Source organism: Mizuhopecten yessoensis, unplaced genomic scaffold (assembly GCF_002113885.1).
Source record: "Mizuhopecten yessoensis strain PY_sf001 unplaced genomic scaffold, ASM211388v2 scaffold7539, whole genome shotgun sequence".
Classification (NCBI taxonomy): Eukaryota; Metazoa; Mollusca; class Bivalvia; order Pectinida; family Pectinidae; genus Mizuhopecten; species Mizuhopecten yessoensis.
This window is the reverse complement of record NW_018407098.1, coordinates 288,960-311,617: the sequence shown is the minus strand read 5'-3', so window position 1 is coordinate 311,617 and position 22,658 is coordinate 288,960. Positions and strand designations below refer to the sequence as shown.

Genomic DNA, 22,658 nt, shown 5'->3' with positions numbered 1-22,658 from the left:
GTCACAACAATGTAGCTATATGACATACATGTAGGTCACAACAATGTTGCAATATGACATATATGTAGGTCACAACAATGTAGCTATATGACATACATGTAGGTCACAACAATGTAGCTATATGACATACATGTAGGTCACAACAATGTAGCTATATGACATACATGTAGGTCACAACAATGTAGCTATATGACATACATGTAGGTCACAACAATGTAGCTATATGACATACATGTAGGTCACAACAATGTAGCTATATGACATACATGTAGGTCACAACAATGTTGCTATATGACATACATGTAGGTCACAACAATGTAGCTATATGACATACATGTAGGTCACAACAATGTAGCTATATGACATACATGTAGGTCACAACAATGTAGCTATATGACATACATGTAGGTCACAACAATGTAGCTATATGACATACATGTAGGTCACAACAATGTAGCTATATGACATACATGTAGGTCACAACAATGTAGCTATATGACATACATGTAGGTCACAACAATGTAGCTATATGACATACATGTAGGTCACAACAATGTAGCTATATGACATACATGTAGGTCACAACAATGTAGCTATATGACATACATGTAGGTCACAACAATGTAGCTATATGACATACATGTAGGTCACAACAATGTAGCTATATGACATACATGTAGGTCACAACAATGTAGCTATATGACATACATGTAGGTCACAACAATGTAGCTATATGACATACATGTAGGTCACAACAATGTAGCTATATGACATACATGTAGGTCACAACAATGTAGCTATATGACATACATGTAGGTCACAACAATGTAGCTATATGACATACATGTAGGTCACAACAATGTAGCTATATGACATACATGTAGGTCACAACAATGTAGCTATATGACATACATGTAGGTCACAACAATGTAGCTATATGACATACATGTAGGTCACAACAATGTAGCTATATGACATACATGTAGGTCACAACAATGTAGCTATATGACATACATGTAGGTCACAACAATGTAGCTATATGACATACATGTAGGTCACAACAATGTAGCTATATGACATACATGTAGGTCACAACAATGTAGCTATATGACATACATGTAGGTCACAACAATGTTGCATANGGTTATTAAGAAGAAGTCGTTAAAAGTAAAATATTGACGCCGGACGCCGGACGGACCGACGCTGGACGCAGCGCCACTGCATAAGCCCACTTGGCACTTCGTGCCAGGTGAGCTAATAACTATAGAAGCTTCCTGCTAACTATATTGACATCAGTGGCTTATAGAAGTCGAAAATTGTCTCCGGTGACCTACCAAACACTACCACACACACAGATACACCAGATAATAATCCTTGTTCTCCACATTCAGTGATATCAGGAGCATTTAAAATTCAAAGGCAAGATGGAAAAAACAAATAATATTCAAATGTTTTATTGGATTTCTCTGGTCAAGTTCTGTTAACAAAGTTTCTAGTAAAAATAATTGATATGTTTACCTGACTATAATGTTTCAATACAGTGTATTTTCAAACATTTTCTATACAACATATCTCAGGATGGAACTAGTATTGTGCATACCCTTCATATGTTAGACAAACAATGCTTTATTCAAACAATGGCTTTTAAACGGTTTTGTAGTCCTGTAATATATATAGTTATTGCTGACAGGATTTTAATAAACTACATGTAGTTATCATTCTCCAAACGTCAGGTCAAATATTTCTTAGAACAACAAAGTCAGTGCTGCCACAATAAGATTAGTGGCATCATAATACTGACAATGGGACATGGTATGAAGGTTTCACACTTTTCTTCAAAAACATGAATGGAAACCAAATATTTTCAGGATCCAGAGATTTTAGCGGGGAATTCATTTAAGTAGGAATTTTGTCTGAAAATCTAAACTGATATTTTGTGAGCAGTTTTTCAAAGCCAAGCATCAAAGTCACTAAAAACATATACCTTGGATTTACTAATATTTTGTCAGAACAGGAATGGAATAATGTTATGGGTTAGGGGTGTAATTAATTTAAAGTAAGATTATAAAAGTATACATAAATGTGACGATGTTTAATGTAAAAATACAATTGCTATATGACATACATGTAGGTCACAACAATGCAGCTATATGACATACATGTAGGTCACAACAATGTTGCAATATGACATACATGTAGGTCACAACAATGAAGCTATATGACATACATGTAGGTCACAACAAGGTAGCTGTATGACATACATGTAGGTCACAACAAGTTAGCTATATGACATACATGTAGGTCACAACAATGTAACTATATGACATACATGTAGGTCACAACAAGGCAGCTATATGACATACATGTAGGTCACAATAAGGAAGCTATATGACATACATGTAGGTCACAACAATGTAACTATATGAAATACATGTAGGTCACAACAATGTAGCTATATGACATACATGTAGGGCACAACAATGCAACTATATGACATACATGTAGGTCACAACAAGGTAGCTGTATGACATACATATAGGTCACAACAAGGTAGCTATATGACATACATGTAGGTCACAACAATGCAACTATATGACATACATGTAGGTCACAACAAGGTAGCTATATGACATACATGTAGGTCACACAAGGTAGCTATATGTTACAAAACGTAGCAATATCATAGTTTTTGAGCTAATTTCCCTTATACAAATGACAACTATTTTCAATATAACACAATGAACCATTAAATTGACATTCCTATCAAACTAAATTTGAACCCATTACATCTAAAGCCTTGTACACACATCTTTCTGTCCTTGACATTTCCTGTGTAGTATGTCCATGTGTTGATGAATTAGCAGAACCTGTATAATCCTGATACTTCAATGCTTTGCATTAAATAAAAGTTATACTGCATACCAGAAAAGTTTTGCCAGTTAAATATTTGCCCTTCACCAGTAAAATCTATTTTCACCAAGCATTAATTTTTCTCTTCACATTCAATAACAATAGATATTATGTTGGGTATATATATTCACTGTGAAAAATTCACTCTCAATATAAAGGGGTAAAAATTAAAATTAAAATACGGCAAACGTTCTCTAGTATGCACACACAGCCGACATAAAACCAACAATAACAATAGATTCACAATAGTTAATATTGCACGTACATTTTTGTATATGTTTGTACATACCTTGAGCAACATGACAAGGCAACTGTACCTAACACCCAACATTGAAAACAGGACATCACTTGTATCAATCATCTGCTCAATAAAACATGGCATTTTCCCCCTTAATTCAAACAATAATTATGGTGAGGAATAAGATATAAAAGGAGCAAACATCTTATTTTACCAATGCTGATTAAAACCTCTATATAAAGTAATTACCAAGCAGACACAGTATACGAGTGTAGCTCCTTTTAAGTAAACTTCAGCACTTTTATCGTATCTGAATTTCAAACGTATTAAATCTTGAACCGTTGTGAAAAGAAAATTTTGAAACAACAAAAAATATTAGTTGTAGGTAATCTGCATACAGTATGTACACATATATATTAATAAAATATTCCGTTATTGGACAAAGTGGAATGTGAAGAACTGTAGCACTATGACATATCAAAGCAGGGGAATGTATAGAGAATCTCATAGTACGTAGTCTAATAAAACAAGGGGCCACCTCCTCACAAGTAGTCTTATAAAACAAGGGGCCACCTCCTCACAAGTAGTCTTATAAAACAAAGGACACCCCCCTTCAGCTTCTATACACAGACACATTAACTTGCTGTCCTAGAAAGTGGGGGATTAATACATTGTGTACAATCACACATGCACTTGAAAGAAATGTCACTTGTACTAGTGTTCCTATCTTTGTAGATTACACATTTAGGAAAACAAAAAATATTCAGGGAAATACCTGCTACATCAATGCTTGTATGTGTGTCAAATTAGCCCCCTTGTGCTTAAAATACAAGTCTAAAATACAAACTAAATTTTCCCATTTATCAGTAGCAGGAAAACCAATGTTTATACAAAAAAGTATGAAGTTCCATTATATCGACATGTAATTAACTCCTGAATAATTACATTTTCTGTGATAAATACATCAACCAAAAATGTTGCTAAAATCTAATATATTATAACATATTACATGTGAATATTTTCCAATAAGAAACTATTTGCGTCTTTCCATCAAACAATTGGAGTAATTGGAGACCAATTATGACGTGACATCAACTTCAAATGTAATGGAAACCTGAATCATTTCTGGTTAACACTTGCCGCTGGACGGAACTGGTATTCATAGAAAGCATGACCTTGTTCCAACAAAAATGGCTGATCTACCAATAGATTATAAAACGGTTAATATAAAGTGTATTTTGAACTGAATCAAACTACAAAGAAGGATAAATCCTCCGCATTAAAGCCATGTTGGTCTCTCTGGAGTATAACATATAGATAGATAGAAAATTATATCATCTTTGCTTTTTTGAATGTAAATTTAAGGATTGAAATGTATCTGTTTAAAAAGGACTATTATTATAGTATTATCATAGTCCCATTCAAACATACTCTCCAAGATGTACTACTGCGCTTCATGAATATGTTTGAACGGAACTTTTTCATACCATCATAAATATTAAAAAGATGCATTTCAATCCTTAATTAACTATTTAAGGTCACACAAAAGATTAATGCAATCAATGGCAAATATGTAGAAATATTCAGATCTTGGCTAGCAATGAAACCTTAATTAACACTGGATTATATCCTCTAAATAAATACTCAACATTATTAATCAATATCTGATATGTGGTTAATATGAAGGATTTAAATTAGAATTCAACACATTTGGAATAATATAACAAAATCATATTTAACATTTTCCTAAGCTCACAAGGCTGAGCTTGTGGACAAATTGGTCATCTCAGTTATTGCACAAGTGAATGGCTCCAGCCCTTGCAGTGTTCTCAAACATCCTGTTTAAGTACTCCACAACCACAGTGTTATAGAACAGTGACGCAAGCATGTATCAGTAAGGGAATAGAATAAGATAAGGCTTTGACACCTGGAGATACTGTGGTAGGAGCTTACATCACTGTTATTGGGATTCACTTCACCTGTACTTCACTGACACAGTAATAATGGTCGGATAACATTTAAGAGTGAATATAATAAACTTCAGGGAAAATCTTGAATGGTACGATTAAGCAAGAATACCTAAGCTAAAGGAAAATTTAGTTTCCGAGAGCATCTGAACCATCAGTGTTAGGTAAGACTAAGGAAATGTAACATGAAAAGCATGGAATGGCACGTGACCATTAAAGCATTCCCTGCTTTCCCTCTCGTTTCCAGATGATCACCATACCCAGTTCATCACAGGAGGCAAGCAGGCTTTCATCACAGTTGAAACACACGTCCAATACAGGAGCTGAGTGGCCAAGAAGTTTGTTCACACACGGTTTGTTGTCCTTACCAACATCAAAGAAGTACACACACATATCTTCACTGCCAGATACTGTAAGTAAACATTTATACTCAATGTGAAAATCATCTTTACTACAAATTATCTGCCAAAGTTTCACATGGTAACTAATTAAATACAAATTAAAGTTACATCAACGTAACAAAGGTGACATCAATGTTACAAAGTTAACATCAATGTTACAAAGGTGACATCAATGTTACAAAGGTTACATCAATGTTACAAAGGTTACATCAATGTTACAAAGGTTACATCAATGTTACAAAGGTTACATCAATGTTACAAAGGTTACATCAATGTAACAAAGGTTACATCAATGTTACAAAGGTTACAATTATGTTTGCTAAAAGAATATGTAATTGACTGTTTCACAAATGTGTAACAGACTGAGTGGGAAAATAACAGGTAAAATAATTAAGTGAATATATAAGAAGTGGACCCTCTTCTGACATAATGATGAATCACTCAGAATAACACGAGTTTTCAGGGAAACACGAAGTATATTGCCTTATTTTAATTGTCTATTTCAGTCTTATATTAATACTTGCCCACACAGGCCCCCTGTCGGAAAGACATGAGAGGACAAAAAGCACTGCGGATATGACACTTTTTCTGTTTCACAGGAAATGTTTTCTTCAGCTGTAAACCACCATCCTCTGTCACCACCCTAAGAAATATAATAAATTTGAAAATCTCAATTGGATAAACAAGTCATCATGGCAGAAATTTTCTCATTCAAAAAACTTATGAAAATAAGTTTGTAGTGCAACGTGGTTGGGTCAGACCCCAATGCCAAATCTGGTAGCATATAAATATATCAAAATCCTTATGCTCAGCGATGGAATATAGTGTTACAGGTTGGGGATCTGTCATCATAACTGTTTTCATGTCAGGCCCAAGGACTAAGTCCCTAAGGGCAGGGGCAAATCATAGTAGCATATCTGCATTCACCTTTTCATGTCCAGGAATAGGAAATATGGTTATGCCATAAGGATCTCAATCTCAAAGCTAAAACTAAGTCTAAATGGGCGGGGAAACACCCTGGAGCAAATCCTGGTAGTATATGACTTGTGTATTTGTCTCTTCATACTCAGCAATTCTATATGTGGTTATTTGGTTATGAACAAGGGACTTAGTCCATACGGGTAGGGACAGGTTCTGAGACCAATCCTGGTAGGATATCTGGCCCTACCCCTAAGCCCCAATTGGGCATCACCTTAGGATGCTTCAAGTCAAATGAAACTCTGCCCTCCCCCATAAAATGGTGGGAATATTATAAAACTACACTAAAATCAATTGTACATTTGAATGAAAAAGTGACATCTTACTTGAAAAGGCACATAGCACTGATGCAGCTGTTGACGAGAAGTGAAGGATCACGTGCCTCTCGGCTGATCCAGGAGCGTGACGAGATACTGGTGATGGCATTGCCATCACTTACTGTGATTCTGTAACAAAAAGGAGGTCAATAAAACAGGAGGTTATTTTTAAAAGTTACAATTATTCATGTTTAATGGACAGCAAATCTGATATTTACAAACAACTTTAATTCCAGTAAACGGACATATCCATGTATACACTCTCTGACATACTTATGTTTACACTCTCTGACATACTTATGTTTACACTCTCTGACAAACTTATGTTTACACCCTCTGACATACTTATGTTTACACTCTCTGACATACTTATGTTTACACTCTCTGACATACTGATGTTTACACTCTCTGACATACTTATGTTTACACTGTCTGACATATCCATGTATACACTCTCTGACATACTTATGTTTACACTCCTTGACATACTTATGTTAACACTCTCTGACATACTTATGTTTACACTCTCTGACATACTTATGTATACACTCTCTGACACAGGATTCAGTCAGGCAGACCTTCAAATACACAAATACATTTTATTTTACAACAGAAATCAGGAAATAACCATTCTCTGCTAATGCCTTGCAGGGATGTTTAAATGTTCTTTCTGATTTCATTCCTTTACCTTTTGTAATTAGTTAAACTGGTGTTTTTGTCATTCTGATTTTAACTGGTGTTATGGTAGTAATAAACTACGTCACACTGACTTAATTCTACTATTGACTTCTATGACTTAAACAGACAATTGTAGCATGGTGAGATTAACTGACCTCCGTGTTTTCGTGAGTTTGCCTGTAGCCACATCTACCGTAAAAGAGAAGATGGAGCCCTTGTCATCGCCTGCCCACAGAATACGTCCCGTGGTATCAAAGGCCAAAGCCATCGCCTTCCCTGTCACTTTACTGCTTCCTCCCTGTGACAGGTTGATAACATCACATCAAAGCCAGTAGGAACATTTACACACAGATCATGATTCATTAATATGTTAAATTTCCAGTAACTTAGAACAAATGTAACTCATACTTGGTTTTGAATGTGTCAATCTTTAGGAAAACCTATTTGTTTGGCTAACATTAAGGAGTTTGCATAGCTCACACTATTGTATGAGTTATAATCTTAGATACCTAGAAGATAGTTAGGAGTTGTGACCTACCTTGTTTCCTTTACCTGTAGACACGTTCATCATCTGTACCTGGCCTTTACCGTTACCTGTCTGACATGTGTTAAGGCACTAGACTGGCACTTATCACTGAAAACATCTAGTGTTTGACATTGTTTTGCATATTACTACATTCCTGCACTTTTGGTCAAAGACATGCAAAGCTAAATTTCCAAGTATACAATTGTTGACTCCCATAATGGTGTGATTTGTGATCTGTTTGAGATTGGTGATATCGCCTCGAATATTATCTTTCAATGGTAGGCAAATCTCAATTCATTCCAATAGCAGGGTCAATAAGCTGTTTTGTTATACTCAGTAAATGCACAATCTACAAGATTCATAACAAAATTAGACAACAACAAGGTCAACATTATGATTTTAGGGTCATAAAGATTCTTAGCAGACAACACCACAACTAAGATAACAAATGCTCTCATTTCCGCAGGAGACAACTTTTGTTCGAACGAAGTATTTTTTCTCTCAATGAATCTGCATCAAATCATTTTCAATGAGAAATAGAAAAAGTCCAAGAGGGACTGCATTTACTCTGTTGGATATTAAAGAAATAATGACAAAATGTTCTCACTAAAAGTAATATATAAGAAATAGGTCTGTAGAAGCAAAGCCAGTTTCTACTAGGTCATACAGCTATGGAGAGGGGATCTCAACTGTTGCTGATCTTGGTAGCATATCTGTATTCATCTCTTCAGGCAAGGTAAAGATCTCCACTGTTTCAAAGTTATGAACCAGGGAATAAGTTCCCAGGGTCCACGCCTGACTTTGTCTCAGACAACTTTAAATGGAGACTGGTTACAAAGTACCATGAAAATAATCAACAGAAATGGTATAATGTTTTTAGTAAATCCATCTTACAGCCTAAAGTATATGAAACACACATGTCACCTACAATGACTGTTTAATGTATAACAGCCTGCAAAGGATACCACAAACATGTTGTTGTTGAGGGGCTGGAACACACAACAATGTAGCTCCGCCCCCATGCTGTCGTTGATGACTCGCATACACTTCCCCGCAGCCACATCCCACAGTCGGGCCGTGCCATCAAGCGACACAGACAAGATCACATCATTGGACAGAGACCAAACAAAATCTGAAATACAAAGATGTAGGAGATACACAATCTCAAAGTGTATCAATGATAAATAGAATATTAAAGTACACAGATCTGTGAGAACTGTAATAAGGTACAACATGTCTCTAATGAGAAGTGTAATCTTGGGTGCTGCGAAAGTACACAGAACTGTGAGAACTGTAATTAAGGTACATGATGTCTCTTATGAGAAGTGTATCAATGAAAAATAGAATATTAAAGTACACAGATCTGTGAGAACTGTAATAAGGTACAACATGTCTCTAATGAGAAGTGTATCAATGATAAATAGAATATAAAAGTACACAGATCTGTGAGAACTGTAATAAGGTACATCATGTCTCTAATGAGAAGTGTATCAATGATAAATAGAATATTAAAGTACACAGATCTGTGAGAACTGTAATAAGGTACATCATGTCTCTAATGAGAAGTGTATCAATGATAAATAGAATATTAAAGTACACAGATCTGTGAGAACTGTAATAAGGTACATCATGTCTCTAATGAGAAGTGTATCAATGATAAATAGAATATTAAAGTACACAGATCTGTGAGAACTGTAATAAGGTACATCATGTCTCTAATGAGAAGTGTATCAATGATAAATAGAATATTAAAGTACACAGATCTGTGAGAACTGTAATAAGGTACATCATGTCTCTAATGAGAAGTGTATCAATGATAAATAGAATATTAAAGTACACAGATCTGTGAGAACTGTAATTAAGGTACATCATGTCTCTTATGAGAAGTGTATCAATGATAAATAGAATATTAAAGTACACAGATCTGTGAGAACTGTAATTAAGGTACATCATGTCTCTAATGAGAAGTGTAATCTTGGGTGCTGCGAAAGTACACAGATCTGTGAGAACTGTAATTAAGGTACATCATGTCTCTTATGAGAAGTGTATCAATGATAAATAGAATATTAAAGTACACAGATCTGTGAGAACTGTAATTAAGGTACATCATGTCTCTAATGAGAAGTGTAATAAGGTACATCATGTCTCTAATGAGAAGTGTAATTAAGGTACATCATGTCTCTAATGAGAAGTGTAATAAGGTACATCATGTCTCTAATGAGAAGTGTAATTAAGGTACATCATGTCTCTAATGAGAAGTGTAATAAGGTACATCATGTCTCTAATGAGAAGTGTAATTAAGGTACATCATGTCTCTAATGAGAAGTGTAATAAGGTACATCATGTCTCTAATGAGAAGTGTAATTAAGGTACATCATGTCTCTAATGAGAAGTGTAATAAGGTACATCATGTCTCTAATGAGAAGTGTAATTAAGGTACATCATGTCTCTAATGAGAAGTGTAATAAGGTACATCATGTCTCTAATGAGAAGTGTAATTAAGGTACATCATGTCTCTAATGAGAAGTGTAATAAGGTACATCATGTCTCTAATGAGAAGTGTAATTAAGGTACATCATGTCTCTAATGAGAAGTGTAATAAGGTACATCATGTCTCTAATGAGAAGTGTAATTAAGGTACATCATGTCTCTAATGAGAAGTGTAATAAGGTACATCATGTCTCTAATGAGAAGTGTAATTAAGGTACATCATGTCTCTAATGAGAAGTGTAATAAGGTACATCATGTCTCTAATGAGAAGTGTAATTAAGGTACATCATGTCTCTAATGAGAAGTGTAATAAGGTACATCATGTCTCTAATGAGAAGTGTAATTAAGGTACATCATGTCTCTAATGAGAAGTGTAATTAAGGTACATCATGTCTCTAATGAGAAGTGTAATAAGGTACATCGTGTCTCTAATGAGAAGTGTAATCTTGCGAAAGAAATACAGATGTATGACAACAGTTATCTCATAATTCCTCACAATTAGATAAATATGTAGAGACCTGAAACGAAAAAATACCAAAAAGCACCCCTTCGCAGTGTGATTGACTCTTGTGTGAAGGTTCAAGATGAAACAATTAACTTACTTGCGACACAATCTGAAAAGCCAAACATGCACCAAAATAACTGCATTTTGTGAACTGTTTCCAGGATTAATTAAAAATTTCTTTATATCAGAAACTTAGTAAAAGGTTCCCTCTGCACAGTGAATGACTCATGTGGACAGTTTCAAGAATAAGATAAGTGAGCATGGTTGTGCATCAAAGTTTGTATTGGAAGTGACGTAGGAGGTAAGTTTGCAAAAATAAAACAGGTTATTATAATTTAGAATAACAGTATTTGGTAGTGTAAGGTGGTAGTACAAGTGTGTATAGGAGTAAAACTCGTTTATATATTTAGAGAGTATGTTTACATAACTTAACATTTATTCTACATAATTTCCAGCAAGAATCAAGAAGGAGAACCAATCAATGTGAATTACTATGGGGATCCTTCCAGAAAGCTTTATTTTCTAAGTTTTGTATTTTCATTTCCTATTTGGAAGCCTAGGTCAATTAGGTGTGTGTGGTATCTGTGTACTTACCGCTATGGAAAAACTAGGCCATTTCCTCACTTAATACTGCAGCTATCTTGTCCTAAAATATCCTAATGTTATAAGTTACGGGGTGGTTATAACTTTCATTGTATCATTGAAAAGTTAATTTCATTTATTCCTTGAAACTAGAGTTGACATTTTTTATTTTTGCAATTTTACAGGGTTCAGTCATAGAGAAATGGGCCCCTTTGGCGTATCTGGTTCAACCAGTTGAAACAGTTGAACCTGGAAAGAAAACAACAGGCGCAGATCTGAACCGAGGCTGACCTCAAGAACTAAAATGCTGGCAATTGCTAGTTTGCGTTATTTCTTTCTAAAACAATATCAATCCAGATGCAGATTTTAAGATACGTTATATAATTTAGTGCACGCGTGAAAGAAGGGCATAATATTATTGATACATTGTTATGTATCCTCCGAAACTGTGCCTTTTTTTAGCTCTGCCTATAGAACGGTCTAAGTGTGTTCGTTTATCGTGGAATTTTTCCGCGACATTTGTACCGTTTCAACCGGTATACTCTAATGTAACCCGAGTCTTTTACAATGGTCTAAAGGCAAACAACTCTAGAAGAGCTTTTTAATTTAACAGTAACCAAAACTTGGACTTTATAACAAAGGCAACTATTGAAGTGACAGGTATTGATTAATCCTAGAGCAAGTTAATGTGGAGGGAAAATGAGAGAAGGAGGAAAAGTCTGTTTGGACTTACTACCAATCAGATTGATACCTAGACTCTGGTGTCACAGTCAGCAACGCTACCATAACTTGTGGTTAGGTCTAACATTGGACTTACTACCAATCAGATTGATACCTAGACTCTGATGTCACAGTCAGCAACGCTACCATACCTTGTGGTTAGGTCTAACATTGGACTTACTAACAATCATATTGATACCTAGACTCTGATGTCACAGTCAGCAACGCTACCATAACTTGTGGTTAGGTCTAACATTGGACTTACTACCAATCAGATTGATACCTAGACTCTGATGTCACAGTCAGCAACACTACCATAACTTGTGGTTAGGTCTACCGTCTTGACTGTTACAGTAGGGGGAGAATACAACATGTCTCTCTTAGTTACCTGTAACTCCAGCCGAGTGGCCGTTCAACATACAGATGACCGTGGCCGGAGGAGGAATGACCTGACAGATGGACAAGGAACCATCCAGTGATGAACATGCTACTCGCGACTTATCATCATTGGCAAACTTGACACTTGTCACTGAAATGATAAGTATTCTTTGCGATATATATACATCAACAAACACTGTATAACTATCAACCCACAGTGTATAACTATCAACCTACACTGTATAACTATCAACCTACACTGTATAACTATCATCCTACACTGTAAAACTATCAACCTACACTGTATAACTATCAACATATACTGTATAACTATCAACCTACACTATATAACTATCAACCTACATTGCATAACTATCAACTTACACTGTATAACTATAAACCTACACTGTATAACTATCAACCTACACTGTATAACTATAAACCTACACTGTATAACTATCGACCTACACTGTATAACTATGAACCGACACTGTATAACTATCAACTTACTCTGTATAACTATGAACCGACACTGTATAACTATCATCCTACACTGTAAAACTATCAACCTACACTGTATAAATATCAACCTACACTGTATTACTATCAACCTACACTGCATAACTATCAACTTACTCTGTATAACTATAAACCTACACTGTATTACTATCAACCTACACTGCATAACTATCAACCTACATTGTATAACTATCAACCTACTCTGTATAACTATCAACTTAGCAGATCACTGTAAATTGTGATAGATATACATCAACCTACACTGTATAAATATCAACCTACACTGTAAAACTATCACCCTACACTGTATAACTATTAACTTGCACTGTATAACTATCAAAATACACTGTATAACTATCATCCTACACTGTATAACTATCACCCTACACTGTATAACTATAAACCTACACTGTATTACTATCAACCTACACTGAATAACAATCAACTTACACTGTATAACTATCAACCTACACTGTATAACTATCAACAAACACTGTATAACTATCAACCTACATGGTATAACTATCAACATACACTGTATAACTATCAACCTACATTGTATAACTATCAACCTACACTGTATAACTATCAACTTACACTGTATAACTATCAACCTACATTGTATAACTATCAACATACACTGTATAACTATCAACCTACATTGTATAACTATCAACCTACACTGTATAACTATCAACCTACACTGCATAACTATCAACCTACATTGTATAACTATCAACCTACACTGTACAACTATCAACCTACACTGTATAGCTATCAACCTACACTGTACAACTATCAACCTACACTGTATAGCTATCAACATACACTGTATAACTATCAACTTACACTGTATAACTATCAACCTACACTGTATAACTATCAACTTAGCAGATCACTGTAAATTGTGATAGATATACATCAACCTTCACTGTATAATTATCAACTTAGCAGATCACAGTAAATTGGGATAGATATACATCAACCTACACTGTATAACTATCAACTTAGCAGATCACTGTAAATTGTGATAGATATACATCAACCTTCACTGTATAACTATCAACTTAGCAAATCACTGTAAATTGGGATAGATATACATCAACATACACTGTATAACTACCAACTTAGCAGATCACTGTAAATTGTGATAGATATACATCAACATACACTGTATAACTATCAACTTAGCAGATCACTGTAAATTGTGATAGACATACATCAACATACACTGTATAACTACTAACTTAGCAGATCACTGTAAATTGTGATAGACATACATCAACCTACACTGTATAACTATCAACTTACACTGTATAACTATCAACCTACATTGTATAACTATCAACCTACACTGTACAACTATCAACCTACACTGTATAGCTATCAACTTAGCAGATCACTGTAAATGGTGATAGATATACATCAACCTACACTGTATAACTATCAACTTAGCAAATCACTGTAAATTGTGATAGATATACATCAACCTACACTGTATAACTATCAACTTAGCAGATCACTGTAAATTGTGATAGATATACATCAACCTACACTGTATAACTATCAACTTAGCAGATCACTGTAAATTGTGATAGATATACATCAACCTACACTGTATAACTATCAACTTAGCAGATCACTGTAAATTGCTACTTATTTTAGATTTATGAATACCAGTTACCTTGAATTACACTGAGGTTGTCATTTCCAGATTGGCAAAACATTCCTTTTCTCATATTTGACAAACAGCTTGATTAGGCCAAAAATTTGAAAGAACTGTTTTAAATTCTCTGACTTCTAAATGAATAGTAGAATTACAAGCATCAAATCATCCCAGATTTCTCCTCTAGTGTTAAATAGTACAAAACTGTATAGGACATTGTATATTATGTACCTGATTCTTTGTGCTGATCAAATATATGATGCATTCCTGTAAAAGCGTAGTTTTCTGACACTGTTTTACCTCCGGCCATTGCTCTGCAAATAAAGATAAGACTTGGATCATGAACCTTCAGGGTCTTAATGTCACTATTATAATAAGGTCAAGTGTGTTTCTGGTTTCACCATGTAATAACTTAAGATCAATGGATGGGGTAGGGGAAGATTCTTAGTGTACGACTTATTTTATATAAATTAGATATAGAGAACGAGGATCTTAACTTTAGCAGTGCAGTGCTTGTCTAAGTTAGCTCAAAACCTTAAGGGTAGGCTGTCTAAGAATAGGTTCGGTAGGGAAATCAGAAATGCACTATTTAAATTTTAAACCTGAATCATGTGATCAAGTATAGACTTTAGTATTGGTTGCTTTTCCATGATAGCATAATTAGTTCAACAACATATGTCATCTATATCATTGTGCCATCATAAATGTCAATACTCAAAACTATAAGACATCTAATTCTCTTTTTTGGATTTTGCCCAAAATTTGTTATCAAATCATTTTTTAGTCTCTATGAACTCAAGCATTTTACATAAACATATCTACAAAAAGGACATTTGTTTATCTCCAGTCACGAGGAGTGTATTTTACACAGAAATGTATGATAAAGTTTAGTCATGGATGTTTGTTACATACAGAAGTGATATGTACAGACTACTGAGAAGTAGTCTTTAATCAAAAGGGAAATTTATGGTTGGTTTTATCCTTGTGTAGTAGTACCAAACCTTCTGGTTATCTGTGTTTATCTGTCCTGATTATAGCTATACATAAACAGGTAGGCAAGCTGCTTACTTCTAAACTGCTATCTGTATATTTAAACTATTCTAGAAATACATACATATAGGATGAGGGAGGGCTGACTGCCACCACCTGCTGTATTTTCTTTTTTGGCCCTATACATATGCTAACAATTATTTCAAGACTCAACCAACCAAATATTAGTGTCTCCCTGCTCCAACCTTATATTTATATTTAGATCTGGAAAACTCACAGAGTAAATGAAATGCATTGCTCAAACACTGATCGGCTAAACGGTAAGTTACCGGGTACCAGTAACACAAAAATTTAGGTTATTTTAAAAATGTTCATTTTAAAAAATCAGTCTTTATCCCAATGTGAAGAACTTCAAAATAACCACATGAGGGCAGTACCTGTAATCTACATGCTGTTTAATTTATAGACATGCCACTGCAGAGTTAACCAGACCAGGCAATTATGGACTGGAACATTACCCTCTCTCTCATTATAGATTGCAAAAGATTTGACCACACATTACTGTCGAACTCCAGCTAGAATTCTAAAGATTTTACCAAAACATTATTTTACTGTCTAACTCACGAATGTCATTTGACCAGAATATTACAGTCTAATGCACGACAATCAAGAATGTCAGAATTCGATTAGAACATTAAAATCAAACTCCATCAAGAATGTTGAAGATTTGACCAGAATATTGCCATCAAACTCAGACAAGACAGCTATAGACTTGACCAGACTAAACCATTTCAGACTAGCACCATCAAGACTAGTGTTTGAAATCACTTGAAATTTTATAATTGATCTGTTTTCCTAACTAACTTTTATTTATTAACAATCAGAGTATCATATATTATGGTGTTTTTTTGTACTTTACTTTTGAACATAGTAAATTGGAGTAGTATTAAAATACCAAGAGGTTTTCGGGGAAATTTTGGTGTCGACCATTGATAGATCATGGAATGTTCTCTTCATTTTACTGTTTTCTTCTAGTACAAGTACAGATACAAATATAATGGGAATATTTTTCAATTTCAATTCCAAAAGCATTTTAGTTTTAGTTGGTCAACAGGACCCGAGGAGTTTAATTCCATAGATATATCTTTTGACAATGTTAACAGACCTGCTGGCTTCAGCCTCTCGTGTGGGCACCACTTCTATACTGTCATACACACGCTTCATTGGCCCCTCGTACATGTGCTTAAAGGACCCACCGCTCTGGTGGCGTCTGTGGTGCTTCTTCCCATCTACTCCAATCACTAGGTTGTCAAAACTCTGCGCATAAGTTTTTGTAAGAAATTACAACTCCATAAAATAGTCACATGAAACAATGAAATAATTTTATAAAGATAAAGCAACATCTGGGAAAGCAATGACATTATATGTGTAACAAATAATACAACTTGTATCTGTTCATTTTGACCTGGGCAAGATTAACTTTTCTGTAAAAATGTGGGTTATAATTGATCCATACATTAACCGAGCACAACTTAATACAGTGTTTACCTCCATTGTGTTTCTACTTATGCTTCTGATGCTGAATGACCTGCTTCTGATACTCCTGAAATGGTGAAAAATTAATACACAACTGTTAATCACTGACATGTCACAACTGTAATGGACAATACACTATCATACTCTCATGTATATCCAATCTAAATCATCTACAAGTCAAAATGATAACAAAAAAACATCCACTCTTTTATTAAACTTTTTCTTCCTGACAATTAATTATACCTGCACATAAAGTTCAATAAATTGTTAGGCTGTAATTGTGTTATACATGTGTTTTTCAATCTCACAAGTTGTTTCTGTTGACAAGAAATATGCCTAAGACTATTACCAAGTACAAGAACTAAGAGTTTTCTGATCAACGTGAGATATGGGACCTAAGACTATTACCAAGTACCGAGAGTTTTCTGATCAACGTGAGATATGGAACCTATGACTATTACCAAGTACCGAGAGTTTTCTGATCAACGTGAGATATGGGACCTAAGACTATTACCAAGTACCGAGAGTTTTCTGATTAACGTGAGATATGGGACCTATGACTATTACCAAGTACTGAGAGTTTTCTGATCAACGTGAGATATGGGACCTATGACTATCAGTACTATTTGTTGGACAGGTGATAACAAGGAAACTATCGGTAATAAGTTCTGTGATTGGGTAGGTGAACACATCACATTATCACATTCTTACTGATTACCAAACCTCAGACATGTCCTACAAGAAACACTAATTACTTAAGCAGTTAATACATTCACCCATAAATGATGATTCATCTTTTTACACAATCTATTACAGTGAAATAGCTCTGTTTACTGTAGTTGTACCACAACACAAGTTTCAATCAATAACGTAAGAAATTAATACCCCTGGTCAGAAAATGCTGGACTTCCATATCGAGAAGTCAACAGCTGTGCCCTTTGGTGAAGGTATTCCTTGCGAACAGCTGGATCTCGTTGCTGAAACAGTTGAAACGTTTGATACACCTAATAGATACTGCATTAATATATAAATAGAAGTAAATCGATTGAAATTTCATATCAACTTATAAGATACGAATATTTGATGAGGAACAAATACTGATGTGCCCTATCAAGTGTCATATCTGATTTCAGATAGATCTAAATTACCAAAACGTTCAAAGGAGTCTAATGGTCTGAGATGAATGAATGATGGTAACAAAAAAAATATTGATATATGGTCAGAACCATGTACTTATCACTTCCACCAAGTTTCAGCAATGGTATCAGGTCAAAACCATGTACATGTCCTTGTAACTTCCACCAAGTTTCAGCAAAAATTAATTGATTAAAACTTGATTGCAACATTTAACAGATTTTCAAAATGGAGAACATTTTGGATTTTAAACCAGCTTTAAATTAACATAGGTCAGAGCCATGCACTTATCACTTCCACCAAGTTTCAGCATAAGGCCAAATATAAACATTTTGTGTTTCCACTAACTTTACCTACCCTAGATTTTTGTGCCAACCTTTAAGCTTTTATTGGCAGTAAGTGATAAGCACTGTTAAATTAAGAACTCCTGCACTACATAAGCATGGTAAAAATATTTTCCAAAATAAGAAAAGAATGCCTTACTATCCTATTTTTTCTAAGGATGATAGCAGAAACACAAATAATTCTTTTGACCAAACTTTCACAACCTTCCAATCTCAGCAAGCTATAAACTGAAACAAACAACCGGCTTTGCTCACCATAATGAGCATGCTAAAATTAGCTACTTGTCTTTTAATCATTTGGATCCTGCTGGTGACTGCTGTCATTGTCTGGAGCTAACATTAAGGTTAGCTATTTGTACCCTATGAACTGTTAGGACACTTGAACTCAGGCCATATATAAACTATTGCAGGTGCTCGGGTGCTTTATATCTAGCCTGCAGTACACTGCCATACTGGCTATATGATCAAAGATGGGGTACTTACACCTGATTTGGCATTCTCTCTTAGAAGTTGGCTTCTTCTTCGGATGTATAAGGTTCCTACAAAATATCAGTAATCGTAGTGAACCTGTTACAGCAGTGTTATAACATAAGTAGCATCCAGGAAAGATTGCAAGATGTCATTTACAATTCAAATGTAACATCTTATTAAAAAAATTGTGAATAATATAAATATACTTATATCATACATTCAGAATCAAATGTAAAATATAACACAGAATATATTTGTACAAGCATATTAAACTTAACATTAAGGAATCTTTCTTTTCATTTTATAGTCAATTATAAACATATGAAAATATTTCTATCTACACCAAATCAGTGTATGTTATTCTTTGTAGTTAACTAAGTGAGACTAGCTCAGTTAACTATTAATAAAAAAAAACATGAAAGTGTTCATATAAATTGGGTTGCCATGTTATGCTTGTAGTGTATCATGATATATTGCTATACAGCAAGAATGCACTATGAGATAATTTTGTGATATACTGTCATGTCACAGGAAAGATTTTTTTTCTCATAACTTTAATACTTAATTTTAGAAGAAATTATAGTAAAAATGCTGTCTTCATCTTCTTCTACTGCTGTAATCTGCGACAGAACTCAGAAGTATGAGTGGATTGTGGCACATTGAGTCAGGAGTACCACAAGGAACAGTACTAGGACCCCTACTCTTCCTTTGTCATATAAATGACTTGCCAGACTCTGTGAAATCAACAGTTAGACTTTCGCAGATGACTGCCTACTCTATCGAGAAATAATCTCAAACAAGGACCACGAAACACTTCAAGACAACCTTAAACATTTCGAAACTTGGGCTGCAAATTGGGGGATGAAATTTATTGCCAAAAATTGTTACATTCATTGTATTAAGAAACACATACCAACTTAATGGACACAACTTAGATCACGTACAGACAAGCCTATACCTAGGATTACAACTATCAGGGGGTATGAAGTGGAAAGAACATATAGCAAGTACCACAAAAAAAGCCAATTCTACCTTCGGCTTCCTACGACGCAACCTACAACACTGCCCCAGAGAATGTAGAAAGACTGCATACATTGCTCTTATCAAATCCATCTTAGGATATGGAGCAATAATCTGGGACCCGTACATAAAGGTGAACATTAACAAATCGGAAAACATCCAACGGAGATGGGCGCGTTTCATCCAGAAGGATTACAGAACAAGGGAAGAGGGAGTCATGACCAACTACTCAAAGAGCTACAACTTCCACCACTAGCATCAAGACGAAAACAACAGAGACTAACATTCAATTATAAAATAGTACAGGAGCAAATTCCATCAATGCCTAGCAAAGATTTTATTAACTTCCAACGTGAAAAAAGGAAAACACAACAGCGTATATTCCAGGACTGCGAGACATCAAGACCAATTCCAAATTCAATCAGGAACAATAACAGAGCAGTCATAATACCCAACAGCAACACGGAACAATACAGAAACTCATTCTTTGTGCGAACAGCCACAGATTGGAACCACCTGGATGACATCAAAGTCGGGGCGCAAGGAATAGAGGTGTAATAGGACGAGTCGGGGCTCCGGGTAGTTCACACACTTAATCGGTGTGTCCCCGAGTCCCGCATCGCCCTATGTTGTCAACCCAGGTTCGGTAGGTCACAACTTAAGAAACATGTCGGCTAAAGAAGAGATAATATCCAAATAAACTGTTAACAATATTTATTAATAAGAGAATGAGATATGTACAGATGATGATTCCTTTCACTCACACTTCCGCACTACATTTGCACTCGAACACGCCCCTTGGTCGAGGTCCTACATAGGCTTAAAATCCCATACGACCACCCGCCCGGTGCTAAGCTATAGGCTGTATACCTGGAGTATATTGTGGCACACCTCTGGAAACAAATCCGTTCGACTGCCCGATAATTCCCAGGCAACGACTGTATTTATACACTAGCCCACCCACCCGAAATGCACGCGCTCTTGCAAAACTATCTGTGGCATGTTATCGACTATCCAGTCGATACACCGCACGACAGGGTCAACTCCAGTCACCCCGAAAATGACCTGAAAACGTCACAGTTTAATACTTTCTAACGAATAAATACAGGTAAGTTACTTACTGCATGCACTAGCTACTGACAGTGTATTGCCATGGAATAAATTAAACTTATACTCAATATATTTTTCACCCAAAAACCCTCCCCTACTACACAGGCATTAAAAGCATCAATCCCTACCAACTGGGATTAAACGAAGCTAAGTATCGCATGTGTACTCAACCCCCTCTGCATTAAAGCCATTTTGGTCTCTGTGGAGTATAACATATAGATAGAATCTTCAGGTGTCCTTGGAGGTTGCATTTGTATAATACTATTTATATGGTTAACTGGTATAGAGATGATACTCAGCAAATAAAAATAAGAGTTGATACATATAAATTATAAAAGACGATTCATGGCAAACAAATGTAAGTTTAAATAGTTATGACACATTTATCATTTTCGAAAAACGGGGGGTAAAAAAAAAGAGGAATTATATTGTACTAGCATGCACAAGCAAGTGGGTTCAGACCCACCAGCCTTCTACCAGTAGTTACATAGTAGTATATATATAGGTCTTACATGATAGAGTTTTAGTAGGTCTTTTAGACTGCTGATCATGAGTGCTGCATTGATTTTTACCCAGTCGGGAAAAAAAGTTCTACCTTTGCCAAACTGAATCATCAATTATAATTTACTATTTTTTGTCAATCAATGCATCCTCCCTACTTGGTCAACTTGTTAAGTTATACTAATTTTACAAGTTTTCTTTATAACTTCTAAGTGCTATAGTTATAACAGTGGCAATGATCATGATGTTGGACAGTGGGAGTGACTAAGGTGATCACTAACATTATAAACATAGCAATGCATGTCCCTTTGCAGATGAATATAAGTGTATTTATTATATTTGTATAAACAATAACGAGTTCTTACTAAACTGGGGATTATTTGGTGTCCTGTAGGCGTTGTATTTTGCATCTAAGGCAAGTGCTTGTTGCCAGACTGCTGCCATGTTTACATTTTGGAAGAAAAGGTCGCTTAGACCATAGCACAATGGGGTTTCTAAAAGTTTGACTATTCGGCTAATAATATCCGGATAAAAAAATCATGTAGCAAGAACAATTATGCCCCTATAGCTATACACATGAAAACGAATATCATGTGAATCTGAATTATTTTTGTTTAAAATATGATACGACCAATAAATTATAAGAGTTAGAACTGTTTTATTTGAAAAGTTGGAAG

The 22,658-nt window shown here is 35.1% G+C and overlaps 1 protein-coding gene across 1 annotated transcript; it reads right to left on the bottom strand.

Annotated features, from left to right (window-relative positions):
- Positions 1–2,487: 2,487 nt before the first annotated feature.
- On the bottom strand, positions 2,488–22,447 carry LOC110453891 (WD repeat-containing protein 13-like). Its single transcript, XM_021503095.1, has 13 exons — positions 22,347–22,447; positions 19,363–19,418; positions 18,287–18,378; positions 17,414–17,468; positions 17,031–17,182; positions 15,107–15,189; positions 12,701–12,841; positions 8,981–9,147; positions 8,028–8,087; positions 7,645–7,787; positions 6,821–6,940; positions 6,041–6,159; positions 2,488–5,525 (listed from the first exon to the last, which is right to left on the bottom strand). Exons 1-13 carry the CDS (start codon positions 22,423–22,425, stop codon positions 5,329–5,331), a joined length of 1,464 nt encoding a protein of 487 aa, XP_021358770.1. The 5' UTR covers positions 22,426–22,447; the 3' UTR covers positions 2,488–5,328.
- Positions 22,448–22,658: the final 211 nt, after the last annotated feature.